The 14,796-nt window shown below is 36.7% G+C and overlaps 1 protein-coding gene across 1 annotated transcript; it reads right to left on the bottom strand.

Annotated features, from left to right (window-relative positions):
- Nucleotides 1–3,409: 3,409 nt before the first annotated feature.
- On the bottom strand, nt 3,410–14,349 carry LOC141831522 (FIP1[V]-like protein). The gene is made up of 9 exons (XM_074718898.1): nt 13,293–14,349; nt 12,169–12,422; nt 9,517–9,643; nt 9,374–9,442; nt 9,149–9,289; nt 8,673–8,777; nt 8,173–8,468; nt 5,058–6,756; nt 3,410–4,261 (listed from the first exon to the last, which is right to left on the bottom strand). The coding sequence occupies exons 1-9, from the start codon at nt 14,268–14,270 to the stop codon at nt 3,677–3,679; spliced, it is 4,254 nt and encodes a 1,417-aa protein (XP_074574999.1). The 5' UTR covers nt 14,271–14,349; the 3' UTR covers nt 3,410–3,676.
- Nucleotides 14,350–14,796: the final 447 nt, after the last annotated feature.

Genomic DNA, 14,796 nt, shown 5'->3' with positions numbered 1-14,796 from the left:
ATTTAAGTCAAAGTGGGTTTGAGATAGTAGACTATTAGAGTATGGTGTACGTGCTCTGTTTTATGTAAACAGTTTCGGCGCTTTCGGTTCATATTCAGTAGTCAATTACTTCACAATTACAAGTTTAGAAGAAATATATAGTTTCATTCTAGGATCGGAAAATTTTCTACCATCCTTGAAAACGGTGTGAAAAACTTGAAACCAAGTAGTGATTCGTTCGCTTGGACATTGACATTTTACGCCACGACAAATTGAAGAAGGCACTATTTCTTATGCATACCAATTCAAGGATTTAAAAATGGCTCTCCAAGTCGACGTAGAAAACGAGTTAGCGAAAACCGCGCAGGTCATAATAAAATTGCAAATTGAATGCCAAGAACTCAACATGCTTCATCAAACAGAGTTTGACTTTGAAAAAAATATCTCTGCCTGTTATCCTTCCTACCGACTGAAGACTTTGGCTATGGTTACTTTCATGGATTCTCTCTCATGCTTCTCCTCTCCTTTTTCACTTCTTTCCTCTCTGCAGATAATTAAACTAAGCCTTTAGGTAATTCAGTTCTTAAACCAACTAATTGTCCTCGAATTAACAAAAAGAGATCCTTAATCCAAGACAAAATACAGACGTGAGTTGTTTTGACTTCAAATAAACACATACCGACATTCTCCGGTAATATTTGGCGATCTAGAACATGGCCAAAATTCACATGTCAAAAAATGGGAAGAAACGACGAACAGAGGACAGATTTCTCCTATTTCTTAGGAATGGGCCTCATCCCTCATGTCATCAAATCAAGATCGCCTAAAGATCCTTTAATATTTTAATGATTCGTTGATGCTAACATGCATGTTTTCGGTAACCCAAATTGAGGTATGAAAATATCGACTCTGACTTGAGGCCTAAAAAAGAATTAGGAAGTTACTCATTAAACAACACTGGCCAGGTATGCATGACGATGATGCTTCACATTTACAACTTGTTAATTTTTTTTCTTCTTCTTCTTTTCTTGCTAAGAATTGACCGAGCAATCATATCGTTTTAGTCTTCCAAAACTTAAATAATTAGTCTATCAAGTTAGCCTTTAGCTGTCATTGACTGTGTATTTAATCAGAAACCATGCGTTTATTGAAGGTATAATAGTGTTTACATAATTAATTTTGGGGCAGTTTATAGTGTTTAGAAGTGTATACATACAACTTCAAGCTAGTTGTTAATGAATAATGATAAGAAAATTCAATCAAAGTCATGAAAGTTCATTAACTTCATGCGCCAGAAAATATTGGTGAAGGTGGCCTTTGCATTATTGGAGATGAATTTTAGCATAGATTTTTCTTTTAATTATAAGTCTTTAATTTTTAAGTTAATAGGTTGAGAACAACGCTCAAGAGAAATATTTCGTGCACTCCATCCCTGCAAACTGTTGCTCACATTTGAATGCTAATATGAAATATAACATTTAATGGCATGTAATTTCAATTCTTAATTGCTGCATATTATTCTATGAAATTTTCCTCATCGTACCATGAGAATGTCAATTTTACTCATGTATAAGTTATCAAATAAAATTCGACTATTTAAGTATTAGTAAATTAGATTTTAATTTTTGAAAACAAAAAGAAAAATACTCAAAATCAATTACTTAACAAAGTAGCTTCCATTGTTGAGATTCATCTGATAGTTGAGTGCATAATAAATTAAACAAAGTAGTTTGACTAACAATATTTTACTTAATTATATGTTTGCATTAAATAACACATAACAACAACTTCTAGAAGAGCATAATAATTAACAAGGCATGATAAGATAGATTAGTTAGCTGCAAAATATCGCATCTAGGTTGTCGTTGTTTTAGTTTCAAAGTTCAACTTTATCAGCAATTTGCTATTACTTACGTTTTGAGAAAAATTATTCAACTTTTTATTCAGATAAACTTGCTGAGTTGCTGTCTCTTACTTGTGCTGCAAATGACAAAAAATAAAAATAAAAATTGAAACCTATGTTGGGAATTCAAAGATAACAAAAGGTATACGTTAATTAAGCAGTTAACAATGTACTAATTGTATAATGAGCCTCTAACACATTATTAGAGATTACTCTAAGACAAGTGTGATGATGGAAGACCTCGAGATGCATTTGCCAGCTAATGGTTGATATTGTTCACATGGATCGCCTCGTAATGATGGTTTTAGTTGCTTATCAAATTTATGCAAGATTCTGATCTTTGAATAAGCCATGGAGTTGAGATTATTTAATCAAAGTTGTTTAGAACAAGTTGATATTGAAGCTTCCTTGTTCGAAGGACCCTCTTGGTCACGTCTAAAGTCAGCCAAGGGTTCGGGGTTTGGGCTAAAGAGCAACGTTGACATAATCCAGACGCTGGACTTGACTCACTACAAGTGTGTAGGTGTCAAGAGTCAAGCAGGTCATGGACTCATGGTAGAGGAGACATCCAGAGCAGGTATCTGGCAGAAGAAGCAAAGGAGAATTGGAAGATAGCCTTGTCAATGTCGGAGCATCCATGGCGCTTGGCTAGGAGTAAGCCGTCCTGGCTGGAGGAATCCCTCGTGTTGAATAGCTCAAAGGCGAGGTAGAAAGATGGTGCACCTAGTCTTTGATCTAACATACGTCATTCAACCAGATGACAAAATGACAGTTTTTTTTTCTTTCTAACATATGGATACATAATATAACTTCAGCAAAATAAAAAATAGCTAAATAAAAAACATAAATCGAACCAAAACTGATCTAATCCAACCTTTTGTTCTTCGACTTTCTTTCTTTTTGCTTCGGGTACAGCAAGCATTATAAGGGAACAACAGGGGCTAAAATGACTACCATCTCGTATAAATAAATCTCCCCTACAATGAAATACAAAAGTCCGACCTTCAACTTCATGTCAGGTTGCATCGATTAGTTGTATTCCAGAGCCTGGGCCACTGCTGTTGTATTCCACACACCGCTTGGCGATCTTCACCAACTAAATATCACTTCTTTCAAAAGATGAAGTGGAGAGATGACGAAGAGCCAAGCCCCAAGAAACTCTCTGAGAGATGACACTCAGATAAGCGCATCACGCATATCTGATCTCCCGAAATATCAGGGCAGTTTAGATTAGTCTCATATTGACTTGGGGTTATCAGAGTGATGGCAAAATAATATAAATATCTCAGAAAACACCATAAAATAGTAAACCAAATTATTCGAAGATGCCCTTCTGAAATTGCAAGGTCCTCCACTTTGAACCTCCAACTTCAAGCTTGAAGCGTCTTTATAAACGTGAAATAACTCCTCGCTCGTTGGCATACCTTGTCTCATGATGCTGAAAGCAGGACATGCAGATTCCCTCCAACCAACAGGAACCACACAAGCCATGGCGATAGCAGCTGCTGCAGGGTGGAAAAAAAGGGAAAAGACAACAGAACACAAGACTTCCATCCAGCATCTTACGTGTTTAAAGTTACATATCCAGATATGCGATTAAAACACAACTAGTAGCACTTCTTTCTCTTCCTCTCAATATTTTTGTTTATCTTCACATCATTTTAGGTCCCAAGTGTAGGAGATGCGAAGGGGTTGGAAATGAATAATGCTCTGCAGTCAGCACAGGACTAGCTTCACCCTTCTCTTAATGAAATGACTTTGATTCCATAGAGGAACCATTGCAGAGATGCTGACTCAACTGCCTGTCCACCGCCTTTTTCTGGCTGGTCGCTCTGGCTTTATCTCTGAATCAACACCAGCCTCATTATTGGACAACTGCACTTCAGTATCCAATTTTCTGTTTGAGCCATTCTCCTTGTCCCTTGGCATAGGAAGTTTGAAGCGCTCACTTCGTTGCTTGAGCTTAGCCACAGTATCAAGATGGCGATCCTGGTCATCATTTGTCTTATCCACTTGTCCGGCATCATCCTTAACATCTGCTTCACTAGTAATGTTGTTAATTTCATTTTTGGTCAGTGCATCTGCTTGCACTCTATTATCCATATTGCCTTCAATGTCCTTCAAGGTAGACAATGCTTCTGCGTTATTGATGGCATCATAGTCCCTTTCTTTGTTGCTGGTCCAGCGTTCCAATTTTGATCGCCCTCTTCTAGAACTTTGATTCTCATCATCTGAGGCAGGCTCATCATCCCCTTGTTTCCTTGAAGAGTTAGTATGTTGGAAGTTTTCATATGGTTCATGACATTGGCGAGGATCTGCTTTGGAGACAATTGTGGAAGAGATGCTGCTCTCGTGCTTATTTGAATCTTTATTATAGACCTAACAAAGCAAGTATTTAGTATGCCAAAAAAGAAAAAAAGGGCTAGCCAAGAAGCAGCTAATTTTTTGCTCAAGAGAGGTTCCAACCAATTTGAACGAGATGTCATGGATCAAGACAACACTTCTCCCAAAATTGCAGCAATTCTATTTAGATTTTGCACTAACTTTCTCAGTTGCAGATTAGATTACTACTAATGCTGGTTGGGATCAAATCATAAACAAGCATCTTTTTCAGGAAAAGTACACAGGTGAACATGAACTTCTACTTTAGATTGGAAACAAAATATTAATAACACATTATTTCTTAATCAAGCATGCTTTACCAATATTTTTTAGATTAATTGCATCATTGGTCAGCGTCTTATTAAAACTATCAAGAAAGAATTCAAATGCAAGTGCGCAACAGTAAAGGAAGCACAGAGCAGGTTGATAGTGTTCTTGGTCATCCTTGCTAAATAATCTTCATTCTCTTTAGGTCAGTAAATTAAGTTATCCCACCAAAAAAACAAGTTCTTCGACTCAAAGTTTTCATGCTGCATTTTACAAGCTTAATACCTGAGACAAAGCTCAACATACACAGGCTGCTTATAGTAAACTTTAGGTTTTGGTTCCAAGTTTTGCTCTTTTGTTGTTCCCAAGAAAAGAAGATATGTTGGTTCCAAGTTTTTTGTAGTTTCACTGGCTTAACTTGCTTATATGGTAATAAAAGTCAGGAGAAATTGCATAGTTTCCTAAATGACTCATATGAAAGCTTTCTGATTTATATGCAATCTTATATCATCAACCAAAAGTATACCTTCTCATTTTGGGGGTGGTCATCATGTTTTCTCTTCCCAAGCACCTGATTATTCTGCTGCTTACCCTCAATATCTCTGGTTTTGCTTATATTTTCTCTCTGCCTTTCCCTGTTTGTTTGTTGGCCATTGGAAGTAAGGTGGCGGTCGCCATATGGGTTCAGCCTTTCATGTCTGGAGCTACGTTCATCAGCATTTGAATGTTTTTCATTCATATATGCATCACCACGCCCTTTGTTCTGAGATATGCTATCTTCCCTACGATCTCTCCTAGACAACTCATTGTGTCGCCTTCTTTCCTTCTCTTGATAATCCTTATCATAATTAATAGATCTTGAGTCATCCCTATTCCTACCATTACCACTCAATGGCTTATTTTCAGCAACTCGCCCACTTCTTGCAGTTCCCCGCCCTTCTTCACTTTCCCTCTGTGATAGTGGAATTTCATGAGATTTAGGTCGCTGCCTATCCTCTCTCTCCCTATTTTGGCGCCAGTTATCATCTTTATGCTTCGATGATGAGTGATCCTCAGTCTTATCCCTCATTCTAGTTTCAAGCTCTCTCCTATTGTCATGTAGATCGTTCCTTTCTCTTTTCCTTCTTCCAGAATCTTCCTTAGTTCTATGGCCTTGCAAAACATCTAGTTTGTCAGCTTTTCCTCTCAAATATTCTTCATCTCTTTTTCTCTTCATGATAGGATCATCCTTGTTCTCACGATGACTAATCAATGGATCATCCCTCTCCCGATGCCTCAAGCTTTCATTTCTATTATGGCTTCTCCATTCGCCATCAACATGCTTTCTAGAATGATCTTCATCTCTCCGGTTTCTGTCTATTGCCTTTAGCTTATTCTTGTGCCTTGGCAACATCTCATCATTGTTTGCCCTCACTAATTCATCTTTGATTTGCCTACCAGGCATATTATCCTCTCTTCTTTGCCAAGAACTGGAAGAAGATTCTGATTCCTTTCTCCTCTCATAACTTCTACTGCGAAGATGAATTTGATGAGAATTAGATGTATTTTCCTTTCCTCTGGAACTAGTATGATTTTTCACTCTATTTTGTCGATCGTCTACTTGAGATTCATCTTTTCGCCAGAAATTGGATTCATCTACCTTCCGAAGCCTTTTTGAGTAATCTGTCTGACTTGATAATCCTTCATCTACGACTTTACCATTTGTCTGTCTTTGATAATCCTTACTATTCCCAGACTTCTCTCTACTATTGTCACTAGTCTGCAATCCATCCTCATAACCTGTATCATACACCATCACATGTTCAACTTGTGAGCTAAGCTTTTGCCTATTGCTTGGGAGAACCAAATTGTCATCAGCACCAGTCTCACTAGAAACATGTAAATCTGATGTCATGTCCTCCACTTCCATGCTATCAGCCACAGTAAGCTTTTCATCATGCTTGCTAGATTTTTCTTCAATGATGCTTTCATCCTGCTTGCTAGATTTTTCTTCAATGATGCTTTCATCCTGCTTGCTAGATTTTTCTTCAACACTGAGCTCTCTAGCAGTATCAGTGGCATCTACAGGAGATTTTTCAGAACACTGCTTAACCTCAGTGCAATCAGCCAAAGTTTCCTTTTGCTGATCACTATATCTGTCTGAGTTGGCACTTCGACTAGGCATGCTATCAGATGACTGTTCACCAGCATTGAGGTGTCTTCTAGATGAGGATTCCGGATGCAACCTAAAGTAAGCAAACCATTGTTAGTTGTGCCCACAGGATATAGAAAAAAAGTTGAACCTATTCCAAAATACAAATTATCTAGTTTTATGCCTCGAAGCGCTAAATGATTTCATAATACTGAATAGGATGAGATAATCTTAGACACAAGCTTTGAAAAAAAAAAATCAATAGCTCGCTGCCATGATATTTACTTTAGCCACGAAGGATTAAGTGTAGAGCAAATTGTTTTCTTCCTATTGATTCAGTGTTCGCTCGGTGAACAATGAACATGGGCCTTTTGCTAAATATTATTGTGTTTACAAATGAACCAAATCAATATCTCATATTCATATGTCAATATGCACAATACTCTTGTCAAATGAAGAAAGACATGTAATATTACAAACATGAATATGCAGCAATTATAGCTCAGGATAAGGCAGACTCAATCCTGAACCTTAAACTGGCAGAACAAAGGTACATAAAACATGATCTACTAATAAGACGGAACCTGTAATTCTATTGACTTACTATCTCTAAACTAACTAATTTAAATTCATGTATGCATGCATAGAATCCATTTTATATGTTTGATGTAGATTAAACACCTTACTTCCCCAATGTTGCACCCCATGTCTTTCATTAACTCTGCTTATGACTGTTTCCATGATGCATATGGGAGTAGCATCTACACTTAAGAATTGAAGAGAAGATCCACCAATATATAAACCTCACATAATTCAAACAAAAACTCTTAGCGAATGACATTTGATCATTTGCCACTCCAAGTATTGTGTGAATAACCAGTTGTTTGACAAAATAAATGTCGCAAAGTCCAACTGTAGTGAGTGAATTATGAGCATTGAACCAAAAATGAGATCATGTATCAACTGTTTCAACTGACATTCTCATAAAGAATTACTTTCATACTAACAAATGGAAAATATATATATCCAATTTCCTTGTCATTTAACCAAAAAAACACTCATCTTCTTAGTGGCTCAATAATGCTGGCTATTTTTTCCACATACTCATCAAATAAAACAATTTGCTACTTGTTCCAAGGTATGAGTATTCCATCAACCATTAGATGCTGCAGGAAGGCCAATGCCAGATGCACATCAAATTTGTGAATTTGATGGGTGAAGATGTAAAATAGGAAAGTGTAACATACTTTAAAAACACATGAAAAATCAAACTAGTGTTCCCAGTTACAAGTAAAAATAATAAGTTAATAACACAAGTACTACTTAAATTAAAATATCATCAAAATTTAGAATTTGAAAGCAGATGTTATATAAGTTAGCCATGAGCCTCTTATCTTTCTTTTGATGTTTCCTAATGATGGTTATGGATAAATGTGTGGCAAAAGTTGGCTTCACTGAATAGACAGCAGTGAGTATAAATAGCAGATCTACTAGAATAATGACAGTATACCTTTCTTCAGAATGCGTCTCTAATGCTTGATTACGAGAGGGAGGAGTTCTTGTTTTAGAATTATGATGTTTGCCAGTTGATTCATCTTTTTCCTTTGCGAGAACGGCTCTGCTGGTTATTTCCTTGTTGCAGTAACTGGAAGCACGAGGAAAGTGATTCATATATTCTGATTCAATGTTTCCGTTATCCTTCTCGGCCTCATTAAAATTTCTATCATCTCTTGTGACACCCTTCTCCTGTTGCTCTGGGTCACAGTTGTACATTCTTGGATCATTAAACAAGTCCTGTGGCACAATCTATAGACCAAGCATATTTAGAATGTTGATATCTACAAGTCTACAACAATAAAATAGTATGTCACAAACTGGTTTGGTTATTATCATAACCAGATATCTAATGTAGAAATCATAAATTACCTTTGTTGGTAATTGTCAATGATGAGGTATAGATAAAATAAATGAACCTATCATTAAACTGCAAAATATAAGCCATGAAACTACCTCTATAATCGCATCTGAATCACGAGGTCTAGGTGGCCTGGTATCTATAGAAGGAAGACGTTCACCATTCCCACCACCCTCAACTTGTATTGCTCTCCCAGTTGGCTGAGAAATTAAAAAGTAACAATGCAATGAGGCAAATACTAATAACAAATAAGAATATTAATGGAATATTTAAAGAATATAATGATATTCACTCCCTAACTTATTTGGAAGTGGAAACTCAATAGTAAGGAGCAGAAAGCAACATAAGTGGGGGAGGAGAAGGGAATGGAATGAAGGGAGATAAGAACAGAATTCCACTGACCTGTGGAATAGGAAAAATTGAACAAACATGAAAAGAAAGGAAAGAGTGGGATAAGGTTCTAGAGGAAAAATAAAAAGAAACTTTCCACTCCATTCCTCTCCAAATTTCCTAATCCAAGCAAGCCTTAAACATAAAGGTTGAGTGATAGCAAAGTAATAATGAGGCATACTAAGGGTGCCCGCATAACTAATTGTCCTCTTCCTTGACTAGTAAAATTTGATTCCCCATCTGATTTTCCATGGCCATTATCAGCAGAAATGTCATGACCTGCTGCCGCGGCTAACTCAGGAGGTAGATCTGGATCATATTCCTGAGAGAAAATTGGCAAACTATCAACCATTACGTTTAAGTGTGACTTAAGCAAATATATGCATGATCTAGTATCTGTACATACCTGCTCTGATCGGCCACTCTCGTATACACGAATCTTACTTTGCATGGTTGATTCCAAACGAAGTTGATCCTGAGAAAAAAAAGAACATTAAGAACAAAGTGGCACATCGATAACTACTAAGGAATATGAGGATTCAAACTTGCCAGCCGCTTGCAATAATCCTTCCACTTGTCTTCATCCAACCCAAAATTGAAGAAGTCAGAAATATCAACCCCAGGGTATCTCCATGGTTTTTCCTCAAAACTCTCAATGTCAACATCAAAAATTGTCCTGCAAAATAGAGCAATTGGAGACATTTAAAGCACAAAGGAACCAGTGGCATGCTCCATGACTTACACAATCAACAGAAAATCAAGATTGTCATTGTATAAAAATTTAATTTAGCAACAAGGTGTCACATGTTAATAGGAATTGGAATAGCAAGTTAGAAACCCTATGGGAGAATATACGCTAGATGTGATATAGAAGCAAGTTCAATAAGATCATACAAGTCCAGTTGATATTTCTGCTGAAATTTTGAGTTCAGAAACCCAATAAGAGAATATACACTAGATGTGACATAGAAGCAAGTTCAGTAAGATCATAAGTGAATGTCCAGTTGATATTTCTACTGACATTTTGAAAAGTCTAGGAGATTAAGATACAGTTCTGTGATTTTTTTTTTTTTCAAAATTAAGAAGATGAGTGAGAAATAGAAAAAAAATCAGGTATCAATTTATAAGAATAAATATAAGATACAATGTTAGAATTAAGTTAACGACACAAAGATGAAGTAAAGTCAAGAGTCACTGAGAGAAGAATAAAGGATGGGACAAATATTTCCAAAAACTCAATTTGGCTTAACACTGAAAATCAAATATAGGTGTTATTTATTTAGCAAGAAAAGATGCAGAATTATAAAGAAAAGAATAAGCATTTGCATATAATTTTTATTTTGGAAAATTTTAGAAAATTAATTTGGTGGATTAAGGTAACAATAATAGCTAGAGATTAATAATAAAGCACATGTATGATAATGCAGCAAACAAAGTTAAAAAGTGAGACAAATAATCTTTTGACTATAGGATTACATCAAGAGACAACTCTGTCCATATCTTTTTATAGGAATCCTAAATGAACTACTCAATCATATCCTAGATAGATCACATTGGTGTGTGTTATTTGTAAATGACATCATGCTATTAAATTGTGAAAGAAATTTTAGAAACTCAATGTTTCAAGTAAATTAAAACAAAGAGCAATGATACACTACATGAAAACACAACATGAAAATGCAACATGACACACTATAGACTTGGGTCCCATGCAGTGGGTCCCACATCCATGTAGTGTAGTGTGTCATGTTGTATTTTCATGTTGTGTTTTCATGTAGTGTATCATTTCTCTAAAACAAAAACTGAATATATGAGAAGTAATTCTAGTGAAAAGAAAAGATGTTTGTTCTATGAAGATATCACTAAATATGATAAAGAAGGGACCATTAAATTGGCGAGAATTTTTTAGAATCTAATGTGATTGTCATGTGTGACTATTCAAAAAAAAATTTAAAAACTAAAATTGTTAAACGATCCATCATACTTTATGAATTAAGTGTTGAGTATCTAAGAAAACAACACATTGAAAAAAAAATTAACGTAATAAAGATGAGAATGCTATGAAAGATTGTGGACTTACTAGAAATAAGAAAACTAATACTAGTATTTGAAACCAAAGAGAGGCTAAAAATTAAAGAGAATGAACTTACATTATATGGACATGTTCAAAGATTACAAATAAACTATATAATTAAACACTTGGAAACAATTAGACTTAAGTTAATGTAATTAAAAGTGATTTAAAATTTGAATAATACTACTAATATAACCTTAAATATTCAACAGAGGAATAAATCCATACAACCAACCATAAACAATTAGGAATACTGTGCCAGAATGATGAGATGATATGGTAACATTGAAATGTCAACAGTGTTCAGAAATCAGTGATATTTTTTAGCAATTTCTCCTTCACCTTTTACTGCTAACTTCATATCATCTTTCATTCCACATATGATATGACATGAAGATCAATCTCATGTGTATCTTTCATCTCTAGATTTAATACTTGAGCATCATATAAGACTAATTTCATATTTTTCAGTCACACCATAATCATAACAATTGGTTGACCATGACAACTGAAACATTTATTGAACTCACAAATGAAATAAGAAATAGCTTTGATATGGAGGCAAGTGGTAGCAGGTCTAACCTTTAGTATCTGGTGGGGAAATATATTTACTTCTCAAACAAAAGAAAAATTGTTTGCAAAAATGTGCTTGATGAACTTTATAATAAAATGTGTTCACATGAATAGAAAAAAAAAAGGTGAAAAAGTTTCCCGATTCAGAATTTGGTGAATGTGTGGAAAATCATTTGAAGTGGTGGCAAATTCCTCATTTTCCTTTTTCTTTTTCATTTTATAATCTACTTTTTCTCAGTAGATAAAAACAAAAAAAAACTATGAACCAAACACCATTACATAATTACACAAAAGCATCTCTACTAAATATTAAAAATATTTGAATGCAACTTTAGTACCAATAAACAAAATAGGCAGGCATGCTAGATGAAAAAGGAATTCAATGAAAATGAGAGAATATCTGAAAGTGGGAATCATTAACTAGCTTCAGTAGATATATTGATTGTTAGGTTCTGTCAAGGATTTTAAAAATTCTTTAATCACAATAGTAAGTAGGACAATTTTTGGTAAAGAAAAACTATAATTATTGCAAAGTATACACCTGAAGATCTTACTTATGTGAAGGAAGGGTGAAATCCAGTCCAATGCCACAGGCCCGGACTGAACTATTAGCCCAAGCAGGAAAACCAAAGCTTGTGTTGTAGCTTTTAGGTGCACCAGGAAAGCCCCTACCAGCAACAGGCCTCCAATCGCCTCTTCCTTGACCGGGAATAGGACCTGAGCCAAAAGGAGTACGAGCAGAACTTGGAACACTTGGGACGCCACTTGCAGGATCCCCAGGTAAAGGTGTTGCTCCAGGTCTTACATACTGAGCAAGAAAGAATTTTAAATTAGATAGATGTTAAACTAGGATATCGACAGCACATGTTCAATAAGTAGATATAAACATATTGTAAACAAGATTATCAAGTTCATAAATATTAAATTCACTACAAAAACAAAAGAATTTTTTGTATGGAAACATCAAATTTATGCAAAAATGTGTAGTTATTAGTCGTAGGATCTAAATCAAATACCATGGCAACATGTATAATATTTTCTTTTTTACTTACAAAGATCTTGTCGTTCTTCTTCTAGTCTAATTTTCCTTTTACTTCCAAACAAAGTGAAGTTACAAATAGGTTGATACTATTTTTAGTAATATGCTTTTGATTGCCTTCTTTCTCTGTCCCATTTCTAGTTCTTTTCCAGTGAATGATACCACATAACACTAGGAATAGAAAAACACGTGAATATCAAGAATTCTGAATTCAAGATATAAATTTGTCAGATTTGTGCCAAAAATCTTATTAGACTCAGGAAACAAAGATTTTTTGCCACTAATTCCCAAAATGCTAGGCTGTCCTGCCAAATTAATATTGGATAGGCATATGGATAATGAACAACATACACAATTGCAACCACAATAACTGAGAATTTTGGAACTTGTGCATACTTGTTATCTTTGTTTCTGATTCATTACTGTTATTTTCAGTATTCTGTGCATCTTAAATAGCATAGAGTAAGAGACACAAAATCAGTCTGAGTCGCCAAAATATTTCAGTTATGCATTATCAAGCTTATGCAATGCATAAGCAGTGAGGGATGCTAGCATGCATGCCACTGCCAAAACCTAGCATTCAACATTCATAAACTTAGCTTCCACCTCAATTACAAGGACTACTGTGGTAGAAACAACCTTGAACATCGAATGATGCTGTGAATGAAAACCAGGATTGCTGTACCCTATCCTTGCTCCTGAGGCAGCTCCAGCAGTACCTGTTACTTTAGCTACATCTGACATTTCCTTTCTCTCCCCATCACCCGCCGGCTGCATAGCCTCTTCACTCCAATCTTGCTCCTCCATAATTGGGAGGTGATGCTGCTGGTCCTCATCAGTGACAATTACCAGATCCTCTTCTCCATCGTCATCATCGATCCCAACCATATTATGCCTCTCTGCCCCAAGAGGTCCATGATTGCTATCGTTCAGCACGATCTGGAGATCATCTTCGCTGTCACTGTCCCAATCCTCGCTTTGTGATGGCTTCCGCTCCTCGCTGTTGCTGCCAACAAAAAGTCCAGAAGAAGCTGGGCCAGCTGAGAGTCCAGGGATGTGGGGTGCTTGATCAAGATTTTCCGAATTATGCCCTATTCCTCCTCCGAACAACGAAAACCCACCCTCTTCCACAGCGTTAAGCTTCCCATCACCGCCAATTCCATCATTCCCTTCTTGAATTCCTGAAACCCTAGCTTCTTCTTCGTCTTCCTCCAAAACCCTAGGCTCGGCCTCCGTGGACACGCTGGGGGCTCCGACCTCTGCCGATCGAGACGGTAGGGTTCGATCGTCGTCTTCGTCGTCCCAATTCTCTGGCGGATCCACGGCGGGGGTTGCGCGGACAAGCATCCAATCCTCCTCTTCGTCTTCCGCTGCTGCCATGACAGGCGCTATAGCGTGTTTCGAGGACGAGGGGGATTCTGCGGAAGGATCAGCGCGAGATGCGCCGGACAATGGCTCATCCCCGTCGCTGCCGTCGGAATCGGTTTCCTCGGCATGGAGGCTGGGATCAGGACGGCCGCTAGGTGACGAGGCGGAGAGAGGTGCCGTGGGGACGGACTCAGCGACGGATTGAAGGACGTCTGTGTAGAGCTCGCCGAACTCGTCGTCGTCGTCCATGTCGGAACCGGAAACGGGTAGAGGCGAACCCAAGTAATCCGAGGCGGCGTTATAGATGGAGAGAGGGGGGATCTTTCCTGCTGGGTCGCAAGCAATGTTTTAGCTACCCCGCCAAGCAACGCCCACATTGACACCCGCAAATGTTTGTACAGTGTAAAACTACACCATCACTATTTCCGCTTACTCAAGTTATACCCGCTTCGGCATTCGTGCTATATCTCTTGCTTTTGTTGAAAAATGTGTGTGTGTGTGTGGGGTGGGGGGGGGGGGGGGGGGGGATGGGGTGTTTGGGTTCTTGTTACAAACTCAGTTCTTACTTCTGATTTCTGAAAGTTATTATATATTTTTTTGAGAAATATAATAAAAAACATATATATTTATAAAGATAAAAAATATAACTTTAAAAAGGAGCTTTTTCTCCTCGTATAATAAAAATAGAATGCAAAGGAAAAAAAAATTAATTGGAAAGCTTAAACCTTCACACGAATTATGAAATTATTGAAATGAAATGAAAATAAAAAAAAAT

Source organism: Curcuma longa, chromosome 1 (assembly GCF_044706935.1).
Source record: "Curcuma longa cultivar G26 ecotype Majalengka, Jawa Barat chromosome 1, ITB_CL_G26_1.1, whole genome shotgun sequence".
NCBI classification, from domain to species: Eukaryota; Viridiplantae; Streptophyta; class Magnoliopsida; order Zingiberales; family Zingiberaceae; genus Curcuma; species Curcuma longa.
This window is presented reverse-complemented; position numbering and strand designations above follow the sequence as displayed.